At 38.0% G+C, this 21,620-nt stretch overlaps 1 protein-coding gene across 1 annotated transcript; it reads left to right on the top strand.

Moving 5' to 3' along the window:
* The first annotated feature begins 3,623 nt into the window (after positions 1 to 3,623).
* slc6a19a.2 (solute carrier family 6 member 19a, tandem duplicate 2) lies at positions 3,624 to 21,281 on the top strand. Its single transcript, XM_067411337.1, has 13 exons — positions 3,624 to 3,758; positions 4,725 to 4,931; positions 7,230 to 7,370; positions 7,731 to 7,868; positions 7,963 to 8,144; positions 11,174 to 11,284; positions 11,965 to 12,077; positions 12,198 to 12,326; positions 15,658 to 15,814; positions 15,916 to 16,120; positions 16,499 to 16,658; positions 18,624 to 18,786; positions 20,399 to 21,281. Exons 2-13 carry the CDS (start codon positions 4,727 to 4,729, stop codon positions 20,636 to 20,638), a joined length of 1,944 nt encoding a protein of 647 aa, XP_067267438.1. The 5' UTR covers positions 3,624 to 3,758; positions 4,725 to 4,726; the 3' UTR covers positions 20,639 to 21,281.
* Positions 21,282 to 21,620: the final 339 nt, after the last annotated feature.

Genomic DNA, 21,620 nt, shown 5'->3' with positions numbered 1-21,620 from the left:
ACTGCTAGCAACTGAAGGCAATTGATATGCCACTGCAGTCAAGGTCCTGTCCAGGAGCCCGAGCCCATTGCATAGGGCACCCCAGCCAGTGGTGGAGGCAATTTTTGTGGCAACAAAATGCCTGCACACTTCTTCTGAGGGCACTCTGGCCTGTAGAAATGCAAGGTGCAACCAAGGGCTGAATGTCTGGCGACAGCTCGGTGCATACCGTGGTGCCCATCTGGGGACTCGGATGTGTAGCCAGTGCTGAAGCGGACTCAGATACATCAATTCGAACAGCATGACCGTGGCTGTGGATGCCATGTGCCCCAAGAGCCTTTGAAATTGCTTCAGTGGAACAGCTGTCTTCTGCCTAACTTATTCAGGCAGTTCAGCACCGACTGTGCATCCTCGTTGGTGAGACGCGCAGTCATACATACCAAGTCCCACTCCACACCAAGAAAAGAGATGCTCTGCACAGGGGAGAGCTTGCTCTTTTCCCAGTTGACCCGAAGCCCCAGAGCACCAGGTCCCTGTGTTCACATAACTGATCCCGGGACTGGGCCAGAATGAGCCAGCCGTTGAGATAGTTGAGGATGAGAATGCCCACCTCCCTGAGCGGGCCAAGGGAAGCTTCTGCGACTTTGGTAAAGACACAGGGAGACAGGGACAGCCCAAAGGGGAGGACCTTGTACAGTTATGCTCAACCCTTGAACGTAAAGAGAAGAAACAGTTTGTGTTGAGGTCAAATCGAGACATGGAAGTACGTGTCCTTCAGGCCGATTGCTGCAAACTAATCCTGGGAACGAAGGCAGGTGTGGATGCGTTTCTGTTTGAGCATCTTGAATGGGAGCTTGTGAAGGGCCCGATTCAAGACACACAGATGAGGCCTCTTGGCCTACGTGACTAAGGAGCAGATGTATCTGAGAAGTTAGCTTGGACACTAAGCATATTTTTCTGGTAGTTTTCCACCGGCGGATGTGAAATGAATAAGATCATTATTAAGGGTGTCATGTGAAGTCTTCTTGCCTCTGGGGAGTGTTGATAGTTTTTGATAAAAATGTTTCATTTTACCAATGAGAAAGGGTTGACCATCAATTGGCAAATTCTACCACAAGAGATTAAGTCAAATGATGTAGACTAGTTGGCAGTCAGCCACCCTTACAAAGATACGTTTCTCTTGCATAAGCAACACCTGGAGGAGTACGTGGGAGACTCCAGGAAGAGAAAGGGAGAAGAGCACCTGTAAATGAGATCATATAAAAGAACTGTAGGGGTGGATCTTACACTGTTTTAACGGATAAGAAAAATGTACAAAAACTGTGCCCTGGCTAGAGAGATTCAGATGTGGAGCTGGCATCTCACTTTGTTGCTTGTCAATAAAGTTAAACTCCTGGGACCTGAAAAGTTGACTCTGAGAGTTTTCTTTGAGACCAGAACTGAAGGAACATCGAATTTGCCACAACAGTAGTGGCGAGGAGCGCTGGGGTCCAAAGGCGTAAAGGCGGTTAGTGTGGTGCACTGTGGGTCCCCTGAAGGACTGGGCAGGGAGGAGTGAGGAGGAATGTGGCAAGTGAGGGTGTGGTCGAGAGTGAGGAAGCAGAGCATCTCTCTCTGTCAGCACAGACCCAGTTTGGCCCAGAGGTTTTGGAAACTGCTCTTTTATTGAGAATGTGGGTACTGCTGGAACAGAAAGAAAATGAAACAAATGATTCTCCACCTGGGCCTTCTCCGCTATCCACTTTTCCATAAAGGAACAGGTATCGTTGCCTTCTACTTTCTCGGGCATGCCCAGTACATGCAGGTTATTACGTCTACTCCTCCCTTCTAAGTCTTTGACTTTGTTATTGAGGACTTTTGTCTTGCTCTCAAGTTTTTCGATAGTTTCTTTCAGGGTTTGTATCTCGTCTTCTGCCGTAGATATCCGCATTTCGGCCTCCATGATACGTCTTTCACATCCGTTTGAACAATTCTTATTACCGTCAATACACCGTCAATTTTTGTTTGAATGAGGTTATAGCAAGCATGAGGTCCTTTGATGAGGGGTTATGACTTGTTCAGCTTCCGCGGAGACATCAGCATGTGACTGCTCCAGTGAGCATGGCCAAAGTCCCTTTAAGACAAGTCATTTCACACGGCGGCCATCTTTGAAACGCCTCATTCTGGGCATCATGCAATCTCTTTGAATGGGGAAACATCAAATTCTCCAAAATTGTTCGCCAACCTTACGGTTAAATTTCATATTTGAAATCACCAATGAAATCTGACAACAACCTGCTCATAAATTTAGTTTCTAAACACTCGAATCATGACAAAAGAAATGTATTTTTCAGGCGCAGACCTAAATACGCGTCTCTTCGGAGGCGCGCGTCTGATTGTTTCTATAGAAACCGGTGATTCGAACGGCAGCTGAAGTGACGCGAGGACTTTACCAGTCAGCGATTGGCTCTTATTTAGAAGGCGGGACTTATTCCGCCATATTGCGCGTTACACTTTCTCCCATTCAAAACAATACGAGTGACGCGTGGCATGGCTCCCCTTCAGCTAGCTCCTGACCTGCATCCTCACAGCTCTCCATCGTTTTCTTCTCCTTAGCTGCTTTTTTTTGGCATGTTTTAAGTATTTTACTCTTATGCTTACAATTTTATCTCTTTATATGACCTCTCTCTGGAATATTATGCAGGATTTATTGAAAAGCAACTGAGCACGAGGAAAACTTGCCGCCATAACCGGAAGTCCCGTAATGGTCCTATTTATTCCTGTATGTCCAGGTAGGCATGCAAATCTCACTGGGCAATGTTCATTGGCTCATTTTGTTACCACTTGGAGGTGATTGGGCTCCCAAACGAGACCCCATGATGTCAGTCTGATGCAACATTAACTAATGTTCCCATTCAGTCAGTCATGTTTAAAGTCATTGTAGAGAAAAAGAGAATACAAAAATAGAGTTAAAATCACAGAATATATGGAAAGATGAAGGAAGCTGCTCCTTTATTTCTATATTTCTTGTTACAGTAAAACTGGGTTTTCAAACAGTAGTCTTTATGTTTTGTGCTAACTTTTTTTGTGCAAATATCTTTTAACATTATTAAAGACCAGACAACTTTGAATGAATGATTAATGTTACTGGAAGAATGTTTGTTCATAACTGAGAGAACCTTGCCAGAACGCTCCCTGTTAGCTGGAGAATGAGTCTTCCCTGTATAAATGATCGTCATTGCACTTATTTCACGACTTTCAAATCAAGTGATAGCAGTGTCAAACATGATAATGTGCAATCAGTTACTGATCATCATAAAATGAACCTCTTCAGCGTTATAAAAGACCTCAGCGCTTCACGTCAGGGTTTATGCTGATTCACTGTGTGTTATGCCTCACTTATTGCATGATTTAAACACGACACATTCTCTACTTAGTAAAATGATTACAACACAATTTATGTAGTGTTAATCACAAATGATTGACCAGATGAAACTCTTAATGTGAACAACATCTCACATCTTGTGCACGCGGTTCGGACGAGTCAATAATTTGCTTGAAAATGTCTCAATCTTCACAGCTGAGCTGTTCAAACACCATCAATGATTCCTTTCGCCTCAAATCAAAGTGTGAGCACGCATAACATTTACACTCAACAAGGTGTTTGTCATTTATTATAAACTGTGTTGGACTTAATGGAATGGGTATGGATTTACGATGCTATAGGCTGTATCTGTAAGATAGGACACTCTTGACCTGTAAACCCACCCTTGTTAAAGCATCAGTTCAATCGCTATCAGGTAAATATCACTGTCCTGCTCACAGATAGCAGTTTCTCTTCACTCATTTCGGCACTAATTTCATTGGAATAAACCGTCAGTCATTATATAACTGCATCCGAATCACTTTTGTTAGTTTTAAAACACAACTAAGATGCCAAAATGAATCTTAAAAGGTCAAATGTTATGAATATGAAAATATTTTGAACCTCATATTCAAAATAAAGAAGAAATATATATTTTGCATACAGAAAATTAAGTGTTAAGTGACTATTTTTATGCCTATTTAAATTTATGTATTAGTAAAATAATAATTGAATAATAAATGACTTTCATAATTGGTAAAAAATAATGAAAACAAATCTAGAACAATAATCTATAATAAAATAAAAAAATAAATATTAAAATGTGCATAAATTTAATTGAGCAAATTCAATCCTCCATAAGTACACAAACTTTAAAAAAAAGTAATAATACAATATATTAAAATATATACACTACTGTTTTAAAGTTTAGGGTCTCTTCTGCTCACCAAGGTTGCATCAATTTGATCAAAAATACAGTAAAAATAGTGAAATATTATTAGTTTAAAATAGCTGTTTTCTATGTGAATATTGTAAAATGTAATTTATTCCTGTGATTAAAGCTGAATTTTCAGCATTTATTTGAAACAGAATCTTTTGTAACATTGTAAATGTGATCAATTTATTGTATCTTTGCTGAATAAAAGTTTTTTGCAAAAATGTTTTTGTCTTCCAAAACGCAAGAAAGCACAGATAACAGAATGATTAGTTTCCAAGCTGACAAACCTCTAGTCTAACCTGTCAAAATGCCATATGAGTGTGTGTGTGTGTGTGTGTGGGGGGGGGGGATGGGATGGGAGTGCTAAAGGTCACCATGTGAATGTCGCAGCCAGTATTTATGGACATCTCCTGCCATCACTCCATCTCTTCTCTTCTCTTCCATCTCTGAGACCAAACACAGCAGGAATGAAGCTGAAGCTGAAGCTCCCCAACCCGGGTCTGGATGAGCGGATCCCCTCTCACGCCGAGCTGGAGAAGCTGGAGGTGGAGGAGGCTGGAGAGCGGCCGCAATGGGACAACAAAGCCCAGTACATGCTGACCTGTGTGGGCTTCTGTGTGGGGCTGGGCAACGTCTGGAGGTTCCCCTACCTCTGCCAGAGCCACGGAGGAGGTGAGACTGACCAAACAAGACACCAACAAACATCTGAACATCCGATCAAACCTCTGTGGGGTCTTTAGGCCTGCATTTAAGATGGAACAACTTGAATTGCATCTTTGTATCACACAGTTTTAATGAACGTAATGTGATGCATATTTGTCAGTCAAGCTCAGATTTCAGAAAATCATGACATAGTTTAACTATCTGCATCTATTTGATTGTATTCAAATAATCATATTTTTAAAATGCATGTATTCAAATTGCTTATAATCAGCATAAATGTGTTCATTTACATGAACAAAAACAATTACATGTATTCAGTGGTTAAAATGTATGCGATTGAAACTAAAATTTGATTTATTGTTGATAAATATATAAACCTGGTTTTTGTGTATTTAAAACACATTCAGTTTATTTGTACAATTACAGAAATCTGACCTGTTTCATTTATGCATGACTGACAAAAATGCATCAAATTAAGTTTATTAGTTTGTTTATGTTGAAACTGTGTAATTCAAATGGACGGATGCTTTATATGCAATTCAAATACATAAATCTTAAATCTTCCTTGATCATGTCTGAAGCCTTAATGTGTTTGAATCAGTGATTTTAGTGCATGTATGAAGTTAACAATCACATTAGCAGCATCATCCACTAACTTCATGTTCAACATGACATTTATCAGCATTTTAAAGCCAACAGAGGTTGTGTAAAGTGTGTTTGTGCTTCTTAATTTACCATCAAAGACATTTTGCATGTAATGACATTAAGACATTTTTATGATTGATTTAAAGGAGCGGTGCATTTAAAATAGCTGATTTAGAGAAAAAAAAAAAAAAAAAAAAAAAAAACGGCATGTAATTTTAAAAAAAAATATATCAGTTTATTAAAAGCAATTCGGTGAAAAGTGTTTCTGGGAATAGTAAAATTCCCAGAAACATCATATATGTATGTGTTTTCATACATATATGATGGAGAGATCACCATAAACGCGCCTCATAAAACCCAAAAGCTTGTAATGGACTGAAAGCAGCCACTTTAAAGGATTATAGTTAAACATTAATTCAACGGATGAAATAAGAGCAACTGCTGACGAACACCAGATTGATTACGCTATTAAAACTGGATGGAAGTTTCCATTCAGAAATGCAGTAAATGTCTCCATGTGTCCGTTTGCTAGTTTAATAAAGATAAATAATTACTCTACAAGTGGCTTTTGCAGGGTGAGTACAGTATATTCATCAAGAGACACTAATTATATTATATTTTAGCCGTTTAAGATAATCCAGCCAGATCAAGTTGAGAAACTGACATAAATGCATTTTTATTTTTGGTTTGACTTTAACCATGAAATGCACGGGTCAAATTGACCCACAACATAATTTCAGGGAAGAGATCTCAACAATGTCTCAAACTGTGCTCAGATTTACTTAAAAACCAAAGTCTAAAATTAAAAGTCCATATGAACTCAAACATGATCGGAGCTTATCCATGTTCATTTTATATCTCGATACAGCTATTGACTCATTCGTCCAGCTTCATATCTCCCGAGGATCTTAAAGAGAAACATATGAGCTATGAAAGCACAACCAATCTCATCTTCCACAAGAACATATTCATCATGACAAATTCATTTCACCTTCACCTCAGGTTATCGTCATGTGGACTTTTGAAGCGTTGGGCTGATAAGAGTCAAACGCTCAGATAAAGATGCAGATGTTTGCTCACATCACTTTGTTTCCAAAACAGCTGCTGCAGTATGACACAGCGAAGGGCAAACACTTTACAATAAGGTTCCAGTTGTTAGTTAATGTAAGTTAGTGCATTAACTCACATTAACCAACGGGACCTTTCATAAAGTGTTACAGAACATTCCAAAGTAAAGGAAAATTGGTAACAATTTACAACAATGAGAAAGCATTTATTAATCTTAGTTAATGTTAATTTCATTAACCAGTCCAAGTACCCTAGCAACCGCATAACACCCTAGCAACCGCCGAGAATACCCCATGGCAAACAATCTAAAACTGATTCAAACTTAAAACTACTTCAAATTTAAATCCTTAAAACCCTTCAAAAGCTTTTTAAACTCTCTCTGTCACACTATATCTAAACTATTCAACTCTTCAAGCTTTTTCATTGACTTCAAACCTTCAGGTTATTGGCTTTCCCAAGCAAACATCAAGGTTTGTTTACAAACTTTTCTCAATTGTCTTTATATAGAACCTTTAAATAATAATAATTGTGTGCCATAAAATGATTAAACAGGAGTTTGTGTTGCTGATAATAAATGATCTCACACTTTTCCAGGAGCGTTTATGATCCCGTTCCTGATCCTTCTGGTTCTGGAGGGAATTCCGCTCCTGCACCTGGAGTTTGCCATCGGACAGAGACTGAGGAAGGGCAGCGTCGGCGTCTGGAGATCCATCAACCCGTATCTAGTCGGAGTCGGTGAGTGTTAACGCGGGACACTACAGGTCAACTAACAGATCTCACTATTTCACCAGTTGATAAATCACAATTATTCTGCACTACAAGTTTTGTTTAAATATGCAAATGATTCATTAATTAAACATGAATTAATTTGCATACATTTCCAGAACGATATCATTGGAATCGCTTTCAGAGCGAATTGACCAGCTGTAAACATTGGCAGCCAATTAGCTTTAAAGATCTCGAGTATTTAAAGCGACAGACAATAAAACAACAGCACATTTATAATAAACAGAAGGATATCGTGCATTGATGTGGACGCTGATATAGTGATGGTTCTTGGTGTGAACGGGCCTTAACTGTGATTCTCACCCTCAGGTATCGCCTCCATGCTGGTGTCCTTCATGGTGGGGATGTACTACAACACCATCATCGCCTGGGTATTGTGGTACTTCTTCAATTCCTTTCAGGACCCTTTACCCTGGAGTCAGTGTCCCATCAATGAGAACCGGACAGGTACGGAGGTGTCAGTCCACTGTGACGTCACTCGTGTGGCTCTTTAGTCACACAGATCCACCTGTGCTAATGGCTTGCGTGTGTCCGTGAACAGGGTTTGTGTCTGAATGCGAGCGCAGCTCTCCAGTGGATTATTTCTGGTACAGAGAGACGCTCAACACGACGCCAGTGATCGGCGACTCCGGCGGTCTGCACTGGTGGATCGTCTTGTGTCTGTTCTGCGCCTGGACGCTGCTCTGGGTCTGCTGTCTGAGAGGCATCGAGACCACCGGGAAGGTACAGCGCTTGTGTCCGTCACACACTTCAGCCTTCTGTCATCATTTACTGCTCTTCCATATCGCTCTAAACCTGCAGGACTGTCCGTAGAGTGGAAGTCAGTGGGGTTCAATGGCGTTTTGGACCCCATTGACTTTCATTATATATATAAAAAAAGAGTTCTGGGGAATATTTTCCTTGTGTTTTATTATCAACAATCAATATTTATCTTTATCAGTATTTTGACTTTTATCTCATAATTTCGACTTAGTATGTCATAATTATGGCTGAATGTCATAAATTTGACTTTGAATGTCAGAATTATGACTTTGTGTGTAATAATTGACTTTTTACATAATTTCGACTCATAATTTTGACTTATGTCAAATATGAATTTGAATGTCAGTTTTGACTTAGTCAATTTAAACTTTGAAAGTCATAATTATGACTTTATATATAATAAAATAAAATAATAAAAGCCAACATTTTTGACTTAATATGTCATAATCTTGACTTTTTGTCATAATTATGACTTTTTATGTCATAACTTTTTATACCATAATTATGACTTTGTATGTGAATTCAGATTTATTCATATTTTATGGTTAAAGGCAGCTGCACAGACCCAACATAATAATAAAAAAAAATTATGTATTTTAAGTTTCTCAACTGCTCTGAGGGAATTTACTTTTATGCATTTGACAGACTTTTTTTTTTTTTTTTGAAGAAATATACGCTGCACTGAAGACAAACTTTTTATAGGTTTATGCATGAATTTTGCTGATAATCAAATACATGATCTTGTGCTTACAAGAAACATACGGTTTTAACTTGAAGCACAAAAAAAACTGTATAAAAATATTTAACATACTGTTTCTAATATTAACATTTAAAAAAACAAATGTTTAAACATTTGTTAAATATAACTTTTAAAATAATATGTTCTCATGTTTACTTTTTTGCAATGTGTAAGAAGTATTAATGTTAGAGGTTTACAGTTTTTGATTTTTTTAATTATTATTTCTGAGTGTGATTTTAGGTGAAATGCATAATAAATAAATAAACATCAAACAAAACTAATATTAAGTAACTTTCCACACTTTTAATTATGAATGGCTATAGTTGGTGTCAAACCCACAAACGCGCTGTACAATGACGTCAAATGTGTGAACTGGACTCATCAAAATGCAGTAATATTTTAGAGGGTCGACGTATAGCAACATAATAACCTCATAAATATATGCAAACATTAACCCAGGGTTTACAATGAGAAATCTCAAAACCTGCCAACACAAAATCAATTACTAACCCTGAGTAACACATGACCAGTGTGACACATGAAACAAGATAACCCAAGGTTAATCCAAGGCCAGATATCTGGGTGTGGTTGTTCTGGTTAAGCATTAGCTAGCGCACAGACTGACAGTATAGTTAGAAACAGCCTGGTAGTTTTGACCAACGCTAAGAAAAACACTCATAAAACTGATAATGCGAGGAAACTGATATAATCGCTGCACATGTTTTACACCATTATATAAAGAGCACAAAGGGCAGCGAGATTCAGGCTGCTGTAAAGATCCCAAACGCGACTAATAGCTGTAATGGCATCACTGATAACAGACACTTTTCTGATAAATTGAAGGATGCAACTGTAAGAACAGGAAGGGAAACTTCCTGGTTGTATTTGATGCCAAAATCTAAAGAAAATGAATTACAGTTTGCATAAAGAAAGAGAAATCTACCACCTGTCAGCTCAACTCTTTACCAACTCACTTAGTTAAAGCCTGTCTAGCATATTTGTCGTCTTTAGCTACTAAAATGGTTAATTCCTCACTTGTTTCTGGCCTTGTTCCCCCTTAACTCTTACATTTGGTCAAACTCAGTTCTACATTTCTAGTCAAAATCATCTAAACTCACCACTGGTGTTCCTCAGGGTTCGGTCTTGGGCCCTCTTCTATTCATCATTTACTTGCATCTTCTTGACTATATTTTTTTTTTTAGAAAAAATGGTATCAATTTTCATCAGGCTGCTGTAAAGATCCCAAACAATGTCATTGATAACACGTTTCTGGTAAATTGCAGGATGCAACTGTAAGAACAGGAAGGGAAACTTTCTGGTTATATCTGATGCCAAAATCTAAAGAAAATGAATATGAAGTTACAATTTGCATAAAGAAAGAGAAATCTTCTTAAAATAGTTAAGATTTTTTGCATTGCTAGATTATTTTCATGATACATTTTACAACCAAAATCGTTACTATTGTTTAGAAAAATTGCATTTAAAAAAAAAGCATTTTTCATTAAATGCAAAACTATATTTTTATTAATGAATGAAACTTAGTAAATTCATTTAAAATAATGACAAATTCCATGAGTATTTTTTTTCTCACATTAAATTATAGGTAATGTGGTTTGTGTTCAGGTTATTTTGAACCATCCCCCCCCACCCCCCCACCCCCCAGAAAAAAAGCTGATTAACGTTATTTGCATTGGACTAAAACTTACTGACTTTGCTCATATAGGGTGTAACAACTTCACAAACATTTTGGAATCATTTTTGTAATAAATTTTTTTTCTCTCTCTCCACCTTGTTACACTTGTGGTGTTACGGGTCAAAAATGACCCGCCTATAATAAAAACTGCTTATAAATATCTTGTTATGCTTTGTTATTGCCAAATATTGGATTCAGTCTTCTTCTTTAGTACAGGTTTTGTGTTTCTTCTTGGCTCTGATTGATTGTAGGCCTCACCGATCTGAACTTCAGTGTTTTTAAACTTGAGTGTTTTGAATTTTTTTCACTCAAATACTGAGTTCAGATCAATGAGGCCTACGAACAATCAGTTCCAAAATGAAACACAAAACCTGTGCTAACTGAAGTTGATGAAAAGACTGAATCCAATATTTGGTGAAAATAAAGCATAATGAGAGATTTAAAAGTACACCAAATTAGGTGAAGGATCTTCAGCACAGCAGAAGGGCTTTAGTAAACATCTTATTTCCAGACAGGTTTTGGATTCAGATATTGAATGTGGCGTCTCTATCTTCTCAGGCCGTGTACATCACCTCCACTCTGCCATACCTGGTCCTGACCATCTTCCTGATCAGAGGACTGACGCTCAAAGGCTCTGTGAGCGGAATCAAGTTCCTCTTCACTCCAGATGTGAGTTTGACCCGACTACCCTCAGTTCAGTTCACTTGTAAATAATTCAGGTTGTGATTCCCTCTATCCAGCTTCTCCTGTGCCTCCACATTCTGTCCTTTCTAATTTCACTCCACCAACTGCTGAGGAGATACTTTGGCATATCTAGAAATCCAAATCTATCATCTGTCAACTGTTTACTCACTTAGCTTGTCTACCATATTTGTGTAATTAAGATACTAAAATGGTTAATTCCTCACTTGTTTCTGGCCTTTGTTCCCCCTTAACTATCTGGTTGAACTCAGTTTGTTCAACTTAAAAAAATTTCAATAAAATCATCTAAACTCTCCTCTGGTGTTCCCCAGGGTTCGGTCTTGGGCCCTCCTCTATTCATCAATTACTTACTTTTTCTTGGCTATATTTTTAGAAAATATGGTTTCCATTTTAATCTGTCTTCGAAGCCCTCATGTTCCTTTCCTCCACTTCCTCTGTCCAGCTGTTTAGCTGAAATTAAAGATTGGCTTTCAGCTAATTTTCCAAAACTCAATAGCAGTAAAACAGGAGGACAATTAATTTTTTGTAGTGTAAATGCTCATGAATGTGTTTTGATGCATGTGTGAACAGCAGAATCCAGCTGTGACTATGATGTCTATGTAAGTGTAGTGAATGATGCGTTTCCTCACTGATCGTGTCTCATTCAGCTGGACGAGCTGCTGAATCCGGCGACGTGGCTGGACGCGGGAGCGCAGGTGTTTTACTCCTTCTCTCTGGCGTTTGGAGGACTGATCTCATTCTCCAGCTACAACTCTGTGCAGTGAGTCTCATCAGCTCTTTGACAGCTGCAAAGTAAAGCAGTGAGTTTGTGTCAGTATAATGATGTCGCAGGGACGATCTTTCTAATACAAGGAAAACATGTTCTCCTCTATCTCTGCAGTAATAACTGTGAGCAGGACGCCGTCATCATCTCTGTAATAAACGGCTTCACATCGATTTACTCTGCCATCGTCATTTACTCCATCATCGGCTTCAGGGCGACCCAGAGGTTTGACGACTGTCTCAACAGGTAAATATTAATTTCTGTCAAAATTAAACCGTTATTCAGAGATAATGACAGCAGGAACAGATCTCATTTTAACCACCCAACTGACTTTGATAATCTTTAAAGGAATTGTTCACCAAAAAATAATAAATATGTATGGTGAGCATACTGTTGTTCAACACTCTCTTGGTCAGACGGGCCATCGATATTGATGCCTTGCCGATCCTGGTATTCAGCTCGTTGTCCAGAGAGAGGTTGCTAGAGTAGTGGAGCCGAGATATGTAAAGTCCTCCACTACCTCGAGGGTGTAATCGCCGATGGAGATGCAGGGAATGCTGCTGACATCCCGGCCCATGACGTTTGTTTTCTTCAGGCTGATGGTCAGCCCAAACTCACTCATTGCTGTAGTGTTTCCTCGGTATGGGCAGTCAGGGCGTCGTCGTCAGCAAATAGCATCTCCCTAATCAGGACCCTGCGCACCTTGGTCTTTGCAAGCAGACGTGCAAGGTTGAAAAGGTTCCCATCACTCCTAGTGTGGATGAAGACACCATCTTCTGACTGACTGAAGCCGTGGCGCAGCAGGGAGAAGAAAATGCCGAAGAGTGTCGGGGCAAGGATGCAGCCTTGCTTCACACCGCTTCGGATCGGGAAAGGTTCCGAAGATGAGGCATCGTACACTGGAGTAAGAGTTTATGGAGGTGGTCAAGGAGAACAATCTTCTTGCCAGCCTTGATAACCTCTGGGGCAATGCCGTCACTGCCTGTAGCTTTGCCACATGCTAAAAGCTAATAAGTCAGCTAAAAGTCAATAGCCTTACTGAGCTCGTCCACAGTGGGCTAAGCATCAAGTTCTTCCATCTCAGGCAAGGAGGTGGTTCTCTCCATTACAGTGTCAGTGACAATGTTCCCCCTCAAGTATAGCTGCTGGTAGTGCTCCACGCATCTCTCCATCTGCTTAACGCGGTCCGTGATGACGTCGCCTGTAGCAGATCTCAGGGGAGCAACCTTGATGGTACTTGGGCCAAATGTTTTCTTCATGGCGCGGATGTTCCCACAGTCTGCAGAGAGCTGAATGCTCTGACAGAGGTTCAGCCAATAATCATTAGCGCATTTCCTGGCGATCCACTTGTCATCGTTTCTGTCATTCCGGAGTGCAGCTAATGCATTCTCTGAAGGCTCGCACTTGAAGTCTAGCAGAGCTGTATGTTTGACTGTGATGGCTGTTCGGTTGTTTGGTCAAGTTCAGTTATTCCTGCTTCAAACCAGTCAGGATTTTTCTTCTCCCGCTTGCTGAAGGTTGCCATGGCCAAGTTATAGATAGCATCACGGATGTGGCTTCATCTCTCTTCAGCACTGCTGTCTGGGCAGTCCTTAAGGGCCACTTGGCACTGGTAAAGCGTGTACAAACTTCTGGGACTGAGGTCAAGGCTGTGTTGATACATGGCCGTCCTTTCTGCTTGGAATTGTGGATCCGCTTGGGGTAAAGCCGTACCTTGCTCCCAACCAGTGAGTGGTCAGTGTTGCAATCGGCACTATGGTAGCTGAGGGCTGTGAAAACGCAGTTCTTCTGGTAATAACAAGATCCAGCTGGAAAACGTGCACAGGTCATGGTACGAACAAAGTTCCAACAGTCTCTGTCCATTTTTGTTAAGCTTGCCAACGCCAAAGCGGCCGACGCAACGGGGCCAGGAATTGTGGTCTGCTCCAATCCGGGCGTTGAAGTCCCCAAGTAGGAACAGGTGTTATGTGATAGGGATCTGTTTGATGGTGATCTCAATCTCTTCATAAAATTCGTCCTTTGTCTCAGCTGTGGAGCAGAGTGTAGGAGCATAGATTCTCGTGATATTAACTCGGCCTGATGAGGTAGAGAGGCGGAGAGAGAGGATTCTGGGCGTACCTCCATAAGACAGCTCAATTTAGAGTTCCTCTCTGCAAATCCAACACCGTGAATTCGAGGCTCCTCGGGCTCCTTTCCCTGCCAAAAGAACGTGTAGTCCTGTTCTCTGAGGCTGCCGTTGGAGGGGAGTCTAGTCTCCTGTAGGGCAGCAATGTTGATGTCCAGTCGTTTCAGCTCATGGTTGATAATGGCTGTCTTCCTGGCATCAACTTGTTGATGGCCAGGACACATGGATCTGACATTCCAGCTTGGGAATGACTTCCTGGCTGTTTATTTTTTCTTCTTGTTTTGCCTGGTGCAGGTTTTGCAGTCTGCTTTTAGGGCGTTTCCCTAAGCTCCAAGCACCCATTGAAGCAGGTAGACTGTGGCGGGTCAGCACCTTGCTGGCTGGGGGCTGCCCAGCTTAAGGCGGGTGTTAGTTGACCAGTGGTACATGATGATCCCTCCCACCGTTGGAGACAATCCGTTGCGCCCGAGCTTACGCCAATCCGCTCTGGGCTTATAACATGTAACTGCCGTCTCCCATGTTGTGTTGTCGCTAGAACAGTGGCACTGGAGTGACCTCTCCAGGGCGCAAGTATGGGCAAAATGTATGGAGATCCTGGGATGCCCAGTCGTCAAGATCCCCTTCTTGGCCTCACCTATGTAATCCAAAGGAATGCATAGCAATACGTTTGGCACCGGCTTGGCTGCAGAAGCACCCGGAACAGTGCGTGAATACAGGGAACTGTAGGGGGTATGGATAGAGTTCATCTTTGCTGTCCGGCAGCTGCAGGCTAAACCACGTGAGGGGGTGGTGTTCACACTGCACCACTAGGCGGATGAACTGCTTTTGGCAGCCAATGGCTAAAGGTCGGAAGAGATCCTGGACTGATCCAACAGCCAAGTGTGGGGGAGTAAACCTTTCAAAACCTTCAGTGGAGCCCTGAAGGTGGACAGTTCCCTGTATTTAACAATATATATATATATTTTTACTAATAAAGAAATATATGAAATATACATTTAATACAATTAATAAATTTATATATATATATATATAAATTTTTTTTTTGAATAAACATTTGATAAATATTTAAAATTCATATTAAAACTATTTAAACATTAAAAATATAAGTAAAATATAAAAGTATATATTTAATAAATATCTTATTTTAATATGTACTTTATTATATTATTTAATATACATTATGTTTAAATATGTATTATTGAATAAAAATGTCAAATATATTACATTTATAAATATATTATACATTTATTTGAATATATATATATATACACACACACACACACACACACACACACACACACACACATTTAAATTAAGAAAAATATATATTAAAATGTATATACATTAAAAATAAACAATTCAATTAATAAATATATTAAAATATGTAATTTTATATTGTTATTGTTTTCCCATTTTTCAAAAGATAATTTGCTCAAATTTGTTTCTTCGCAGTAACATCCTGGCGCTGCTGAACGCGTTTGATCTGCCGGAGGGAAACATCACAGAGAGCAACTATGACAGTGTTCTGCAGCATCTCAACAGCACGAGTCCAGCAGTCATTCAGGAGCTCCAGCTCAAGACCTGCGACCTGCAGACGCTCCTCAGTCAGGTCTGTCTACAGACTCCAGCGTTTCTCTCAGAGGCTCTTCAGGATCTCATCTAAATGAGGGTCAAATAGCGAGTAGCTGACGCATCCTATTGTTGTTGCAGGGCGTTGAGGGAACCGGTCTGGCCTTCATCGTGTTCACTGAGGCCATCACCAAGATGCCCATCGCTCCTCTCTGGTCAGTGCTGTTCTTCATCATGCTCTTCTGTCTGGGACTGTCCACCATGTTCGGAAGTGTCGAAGGTGTGGTCGCGCCGCTCCAGGACCTCAGCATCCTCCCCAAGAAGTGGCCGAAGGAGGTCTACACAGGTACATTTGCACAGAATAAAGTTGGCAAACTGAAGCAGCACTAGTCTTTTCTGCACTATTGTGCCGTATATATGAGTTTGCAAACAACGCTTTGCAAACAAGAACAAATGTAGGGCGGGGCTTGGTTTTGTCTGTGGGGAATTGATTGGATGGTTTGCTATTGGTGGATCTCATGTGAGTGACAGGGAGAAGAGAAGAGATGCTGCAACTGGGAGAAGATATTCTGATTCAAGATTATGAGGAACATGAATTTAAAACACTTAAATCTTTTAAGATAAACACTGAAATGTTCCATTAAAAAGTGACTTCATTGAACATTTTAGTGAACTAATCACTAGATTTGAAACCTTTTCTCACTTCTCTTTCACTGTGTTTCAGGTCTGGTGTGTTTCGTCTCTTTTGGTTTTGCGATCATCTTCGCTCAGGGTTCTGGTGAATATTGGCTGGCTCTGTTCGACGGCTTTGCCGGATCCATTCCTTTACTGATCATCGCCTTCTGTGAGATGATGGCTGTATCTTACATTTATGGGATTGACAGGTGAGTCTACGGCAAGGATGCATGGAAAAATGTTTCTTTTTAAAAGTGAGGTCACACTGATTTGTGATTCGGCCGTAGGTAATCACAGCATGATGATATAGAGCCATATCGCACGGCTACGAGTGTGATACTGCGCTTATACAACAGTTTGACGGCATGAGTATGCAAATAAATAAGAACAAAAATGGATTGTCTTTAAAACTGAGGAACTACTTCCTTCCGACACAGATTCTAATCTTAAGTTGACAGTTTAACAGTTGAGCCCAAGATCTGTTACTAATTCTAAAACATTGAGTCGCTTCATTGAAACTCATTGTAATATGTAGAGTATTATTTATTATATTTATTATATTAGCTGATATTCTTATATTCATAATCACAATCAGTTTGAATGTCTGCTGAGGAAAGCGATATCTTTGTCTTTGTCCTTTTAACATTTAAGAGGATTTCCCATGACAGCGCTAGTCAATGCATTTGTCAGTTGCATCTCGTAAGATGTTGTTTAAAGTAAAAACAATGTGCTCGTTTCCTTTTTCAGTCCATTTCAATATAAAAGTCTTTGCGACTGAGTGACTCACTCATAAAGACAGTCTTTGCCGCCATCTAATGGTGTATTAATGTCACTGAAGTCAAAATCACTAACGGACTCTCAATACCAAAATAAATGGCATGTTATTTATATAAATTATCTATTGAACAATATTTAAATGAACAACAATAGCCATTATAATATAAGAAGTATAAGTATAAGAAGTAAAATAGGAAATAATCACAAGCAAACAGTTCAAACGTACAAAAGCAGCACTTTATTTAGAACAGGATTTAATTTAAATGTAAATATAAAAGTTATGAAACTTAATATTGCCCTTAAGCCAAATTTTTAGCTCTGGAACAAGTAATTAATAAGACCAAATCTTGCCTGTTTGATATTGCCTGTCACGATAACTACTTCTTGTTGTGCAATATATTGCCCCAGAAATAATTGCGAAATGCGATATTGCCATTATAAGAGCATTTTATGCCACTCAATATACAATCATAATATAACAGCAACATAATGCAGGCCTACACACTTTCAAATGACAATGAACTTAACTCTTAAGAATATTTAGATACTGGAATTGAAGCGTCAAAAAAATAATAATGTTGAATAAATAATAAATATACCGTTACTAACAAAAACTGAAAAATAACAAGTAGAAAAAATGCACGAGATGCTGAAAAAAAAAAAAAGAGATGAAAACAAACTAGACACTCGCGACTGCCACGTCCTGTGAAACTAGCTGTGAGCGTGCACCGTTTCGCGCTGTCATGTTTATATTTGCACCAGTCGTTTGCAGAAATTGAGTGCATTTGCACTTATTCTTCCAAAATGTCTGTAGTTGTCAGGAAACACTATAACGACTCGAATGGCGCATTTTTCCACCTGTTGATGTCAGCTCTGTATGAAGGAGCCCCGCTTTCGCCTCGGAGAGCAGACGAGATGACAGTATGATCAGCAAAATGTCAGTGACATTTATTTTTGTGTAAACATAATGGGCAATATACCGCGTCACCAAAAATTATCGAGGTCATGACCATATATTGTGCGATAAGTCGATATATCTACTATCGCGACAGGCCTACCCAAAACGAGTTATATCTCATGTTTAAACACTATCCACATAAGATTCCCGAAGGACTGTCCGAGATGAAGCTGTTCTCTGCGGGTACTCGAGTCGCGGCCGCTGAGGGCCTGGAGCTCACATCTCTCTCCGAAAGCATCTGAACAAATTTTCGCATTTATTGCATATATAATCAAGGTCTAAACAACTATATTCTCGCCTAAAAAAAACATGTTTATTAAATATTTCAATATGTATTATGTTATTATAATCAATATATAAATAAAAACATATTTTAATTATTTCATATGTTTATTAAACAGAGTTGATATGGTGAGACTGACCTGTTCTCTGTACACAGGTTCAACGATGACATCAAGTTCATGATCGGTCACAAGCCCAACTTCTTCTGGCAGGCCACCTGGAGGGTGATCAGTCCTCTCATAGTGCTGGTCATCTTCCTGTTCTACTTCGTCACGACTGTGAGCAAAGAGCTGACCTACATCGCCTGGGACCCAGAGTCTGTACGTGCCGCCCGCACCACACCGCATTCAGTCACAGGTTCCTGAAAATAAACGGGATGTCTTGGTTACCATGGCAACCATTTCATGTGTATGGTCAAACAGACCAAACATGGTCAAAGACATAGATTTGCATGGGATCAAAAATATCAGTTTGATTATTAATTTCCGGACAAACTCCAAGAGAATCTCTAATAGTGTAAGAAAGAAAGAAAGCTTTCTTTCCAAAAACACATCAAATCTTTTGAAAACTGTGACCCAGTGACAGCTGACGAAAATCTGGCACATATACATCACAAAATGTGTTCTGTGTCCGATAAATAAATATGAGACAACATAAACAAATATATTAGTAATAAATAAATAATTACGTTTGAAATAAATAAATCTAAGTAACATAAATGTGATAAATAAATATGAGTAATACATATGAATAATAAAATAATGAAAAAATGTAATACATAAATGAATATCACTCATAAATAAACGGTCAAACAAATACATAAAATATATTTATAACAAATGTGATAAATATGAGTTATACATATGAATAAATAATAAAATTTGTAAATGAATGAGTAATATAGAGCAATATTTAAATGTAATAAATAATATGAATAAATACATGAGCATAGTTAGATTGGTTATAAATAAATAAACAAGGGTAAGTAATACATAAATGTGATAAAAATACATATCAATAATAATTAATAAAATGTGTAAATAAATTAGTGATAAATATGAGTAACTCATAAATAAGTGTAATAAATATGAAAAATAAATGTATGAAGAATAAATTATAATTAAATAAATTAGTCATAATAAATAATGAGTCAATTATAAAAAACTATTAGTGAATTACAATAAATTAAATAAGTGATAAATTAGAGTAATTCATAAATAAGTGTAATAAATATGAATAAAAAATTCATGAGGAATAAATGAATTATAATACATTTAATAATTAGTCATAATTATATAATTAGTTAATTATAATAAATGAAACAAATGAGTGAATTATAATAAATTAAATATAAATATAAGAATAAATAAAGATAAATATAAGAAATTCATAAAAAAGTAATAAATATGAATAATAAATACATGATTAATAAATTATTATAATATATTAAATAAATTAGTTATAATAATTATACAAATTATTAATTAATTATAATAAATTAAATAAATTAGTGATATGAGTAATTCATAAATAAGTGTAATAAATATGAATAATAAATACATGATGAATAAATTAGTAAAATAAATAAGAGGCATTTTATTTATTTGCAGACAATACATATATTAATTTTAAAACTTTTCCTACATTTTTTTAATGGTGAGACTTGTGTTTGTAATCAGGCTCTCAATAATTATATAAATTTAGATTTAGATTTAGATTTATCAGCCAAAACATCGGTTATCGGTTACGGAAAAAATTTTCATATCGGTGCATCCCTAATAAATGAGTGATAAATAAAAGAGTACAAAATAAACTTATGTTGTAATAAATAAATATAAACAAATAATTGAGTAATACATAAATAAATATGACTAATAAATAAATATGAGCAATAAATAATCACTCATGCTGTTGCCTGATTAACACTGACAGGAGAACTTCCCTTCGCTGGCGACGCGCTCCTACCCGGACTGGATTTACGTCATCATCTTCATCCTGTCGGGCGTTCCAGCGCTGGTCATCCCGGCCGTGGCTCTGTACAAACTCATCAGGAACCGCTGCTGCAGAACAGAGGAGAAACACGCCGCAGAGCTGCTCTACTCCATCTCAGACAAAATACAGATCGAGCCGGACCGCGCCGTTCAGCCAATCACAGCTAAAGCGCTCAACTAGCTCAGCCAATCAACAAACAGATCATTCAGCACTGGGACAGAAGCACAAACGCACACTGAAACGTGAAGAACTTATTGGGAATATTATGGACAGTAAATGTGTTCATGATCATCTCTGCATCTCAGCATTGACACGCACACGAGTTTACATGTGATTTGCACTGAGGGGTAAATGATACTGTTGTTTGTATGTATATACGCAGAGCAGAGTTTATATGTTTGTATTTTATTGTTTTATAATCAAGTCACCGAAGATAAAACCATTAATGACATCTACAGTCCTAATCAACATCCATAAACAATAATGACCCAGAAAACAGACGTTCACCCAATGTGCTTCATGCACATTGAACTGAACGTCAAGAGCAAACTAACTAATTTGTCTGATTTTGTTGCATTTGTAAAAAACTATTTTCATATTTATATAAGCTAATATTTAATTATAAATACGCATTTTGTATGCTTTATCTCATATAATCTCATGTCAGTGTATAGTGACTATAATATAAAATATTTACATGCAAATTCTAATGTTTTATAACCATTAGAGGTCCATGTCATTGTAAATGTATTATACATATTTTTATGATGTTCTTTTGTTCTCAACAATGGCAGTTTAATAATAAACCAGATTTGATCAAGTACATTGATTAGCGTTTAAAGATGCAGTAAAGATATCCGCTCGGAGATAAGAAAAGCTCAGTCTATGCATTCAGATGCAATACTTGTATTAACCTGTGATACTTTATTAAGCATGCATTAGTTAGAACTGTTAAAATATAGTTCCTATATTAATGAATCAAACACTTCTAAACTAAAACACATGAATATGCTATAAACACAATTTTCTGTAAATTGGGGTTATATATATATATATATTAAGCTTATTTTATTTAATCTACATTTTAATTTAGTAATAAGTACTAAAACTAAAACTTAAAAACTATATAGACTATATAAATAAATTACATAAAAACAACAAA

Source organism: Chanodichthys erythropterus, chromosome 15, assembly GCF_024489055.1.
Source record: "Chanodichthys erythropterus isolate Z2021 chromosome 15, ASM2448905v1, whole genome shotgun sequence".
Taxonomy (NCBI): Eukaryota; Metazoa; Chordata; class Actinopteri; order Cypriniformes; family Xenocyprididae; genus Chanodichthys; species Chanodichthys erythropterus.
The sequence above is the reverse complement of the archived record's forward strand: the minus strand, read 5'-3'. Positions and strand labels throughout refer to the sequence as shown.

Bases quoted from the DNA above. Each gene is read 5' to 3' on its own strand.
- slc6a19a.2 (XM_067411337.1), top strand. From the start codon at position 4,727: ATGAAGCTGAAGCTGAAGCTCCCCAACCCGGGTCTGGATGAGCGGATC. The intron at 4,932-7,229 runs GTGAGACTGACC...ACACTTTTCCAG, and splicing joins CTGCCAGAGCCACGGAGGAG to GAGCGTTTATGATCCCGTTC. The intron at 12,327-15,657 runs GTAAATATTAAT...GTTTCTTCGCAG, and splicing joins TTTGACGACTGTCTCAACAG to TAACATCCTGGCGCTGCTGA.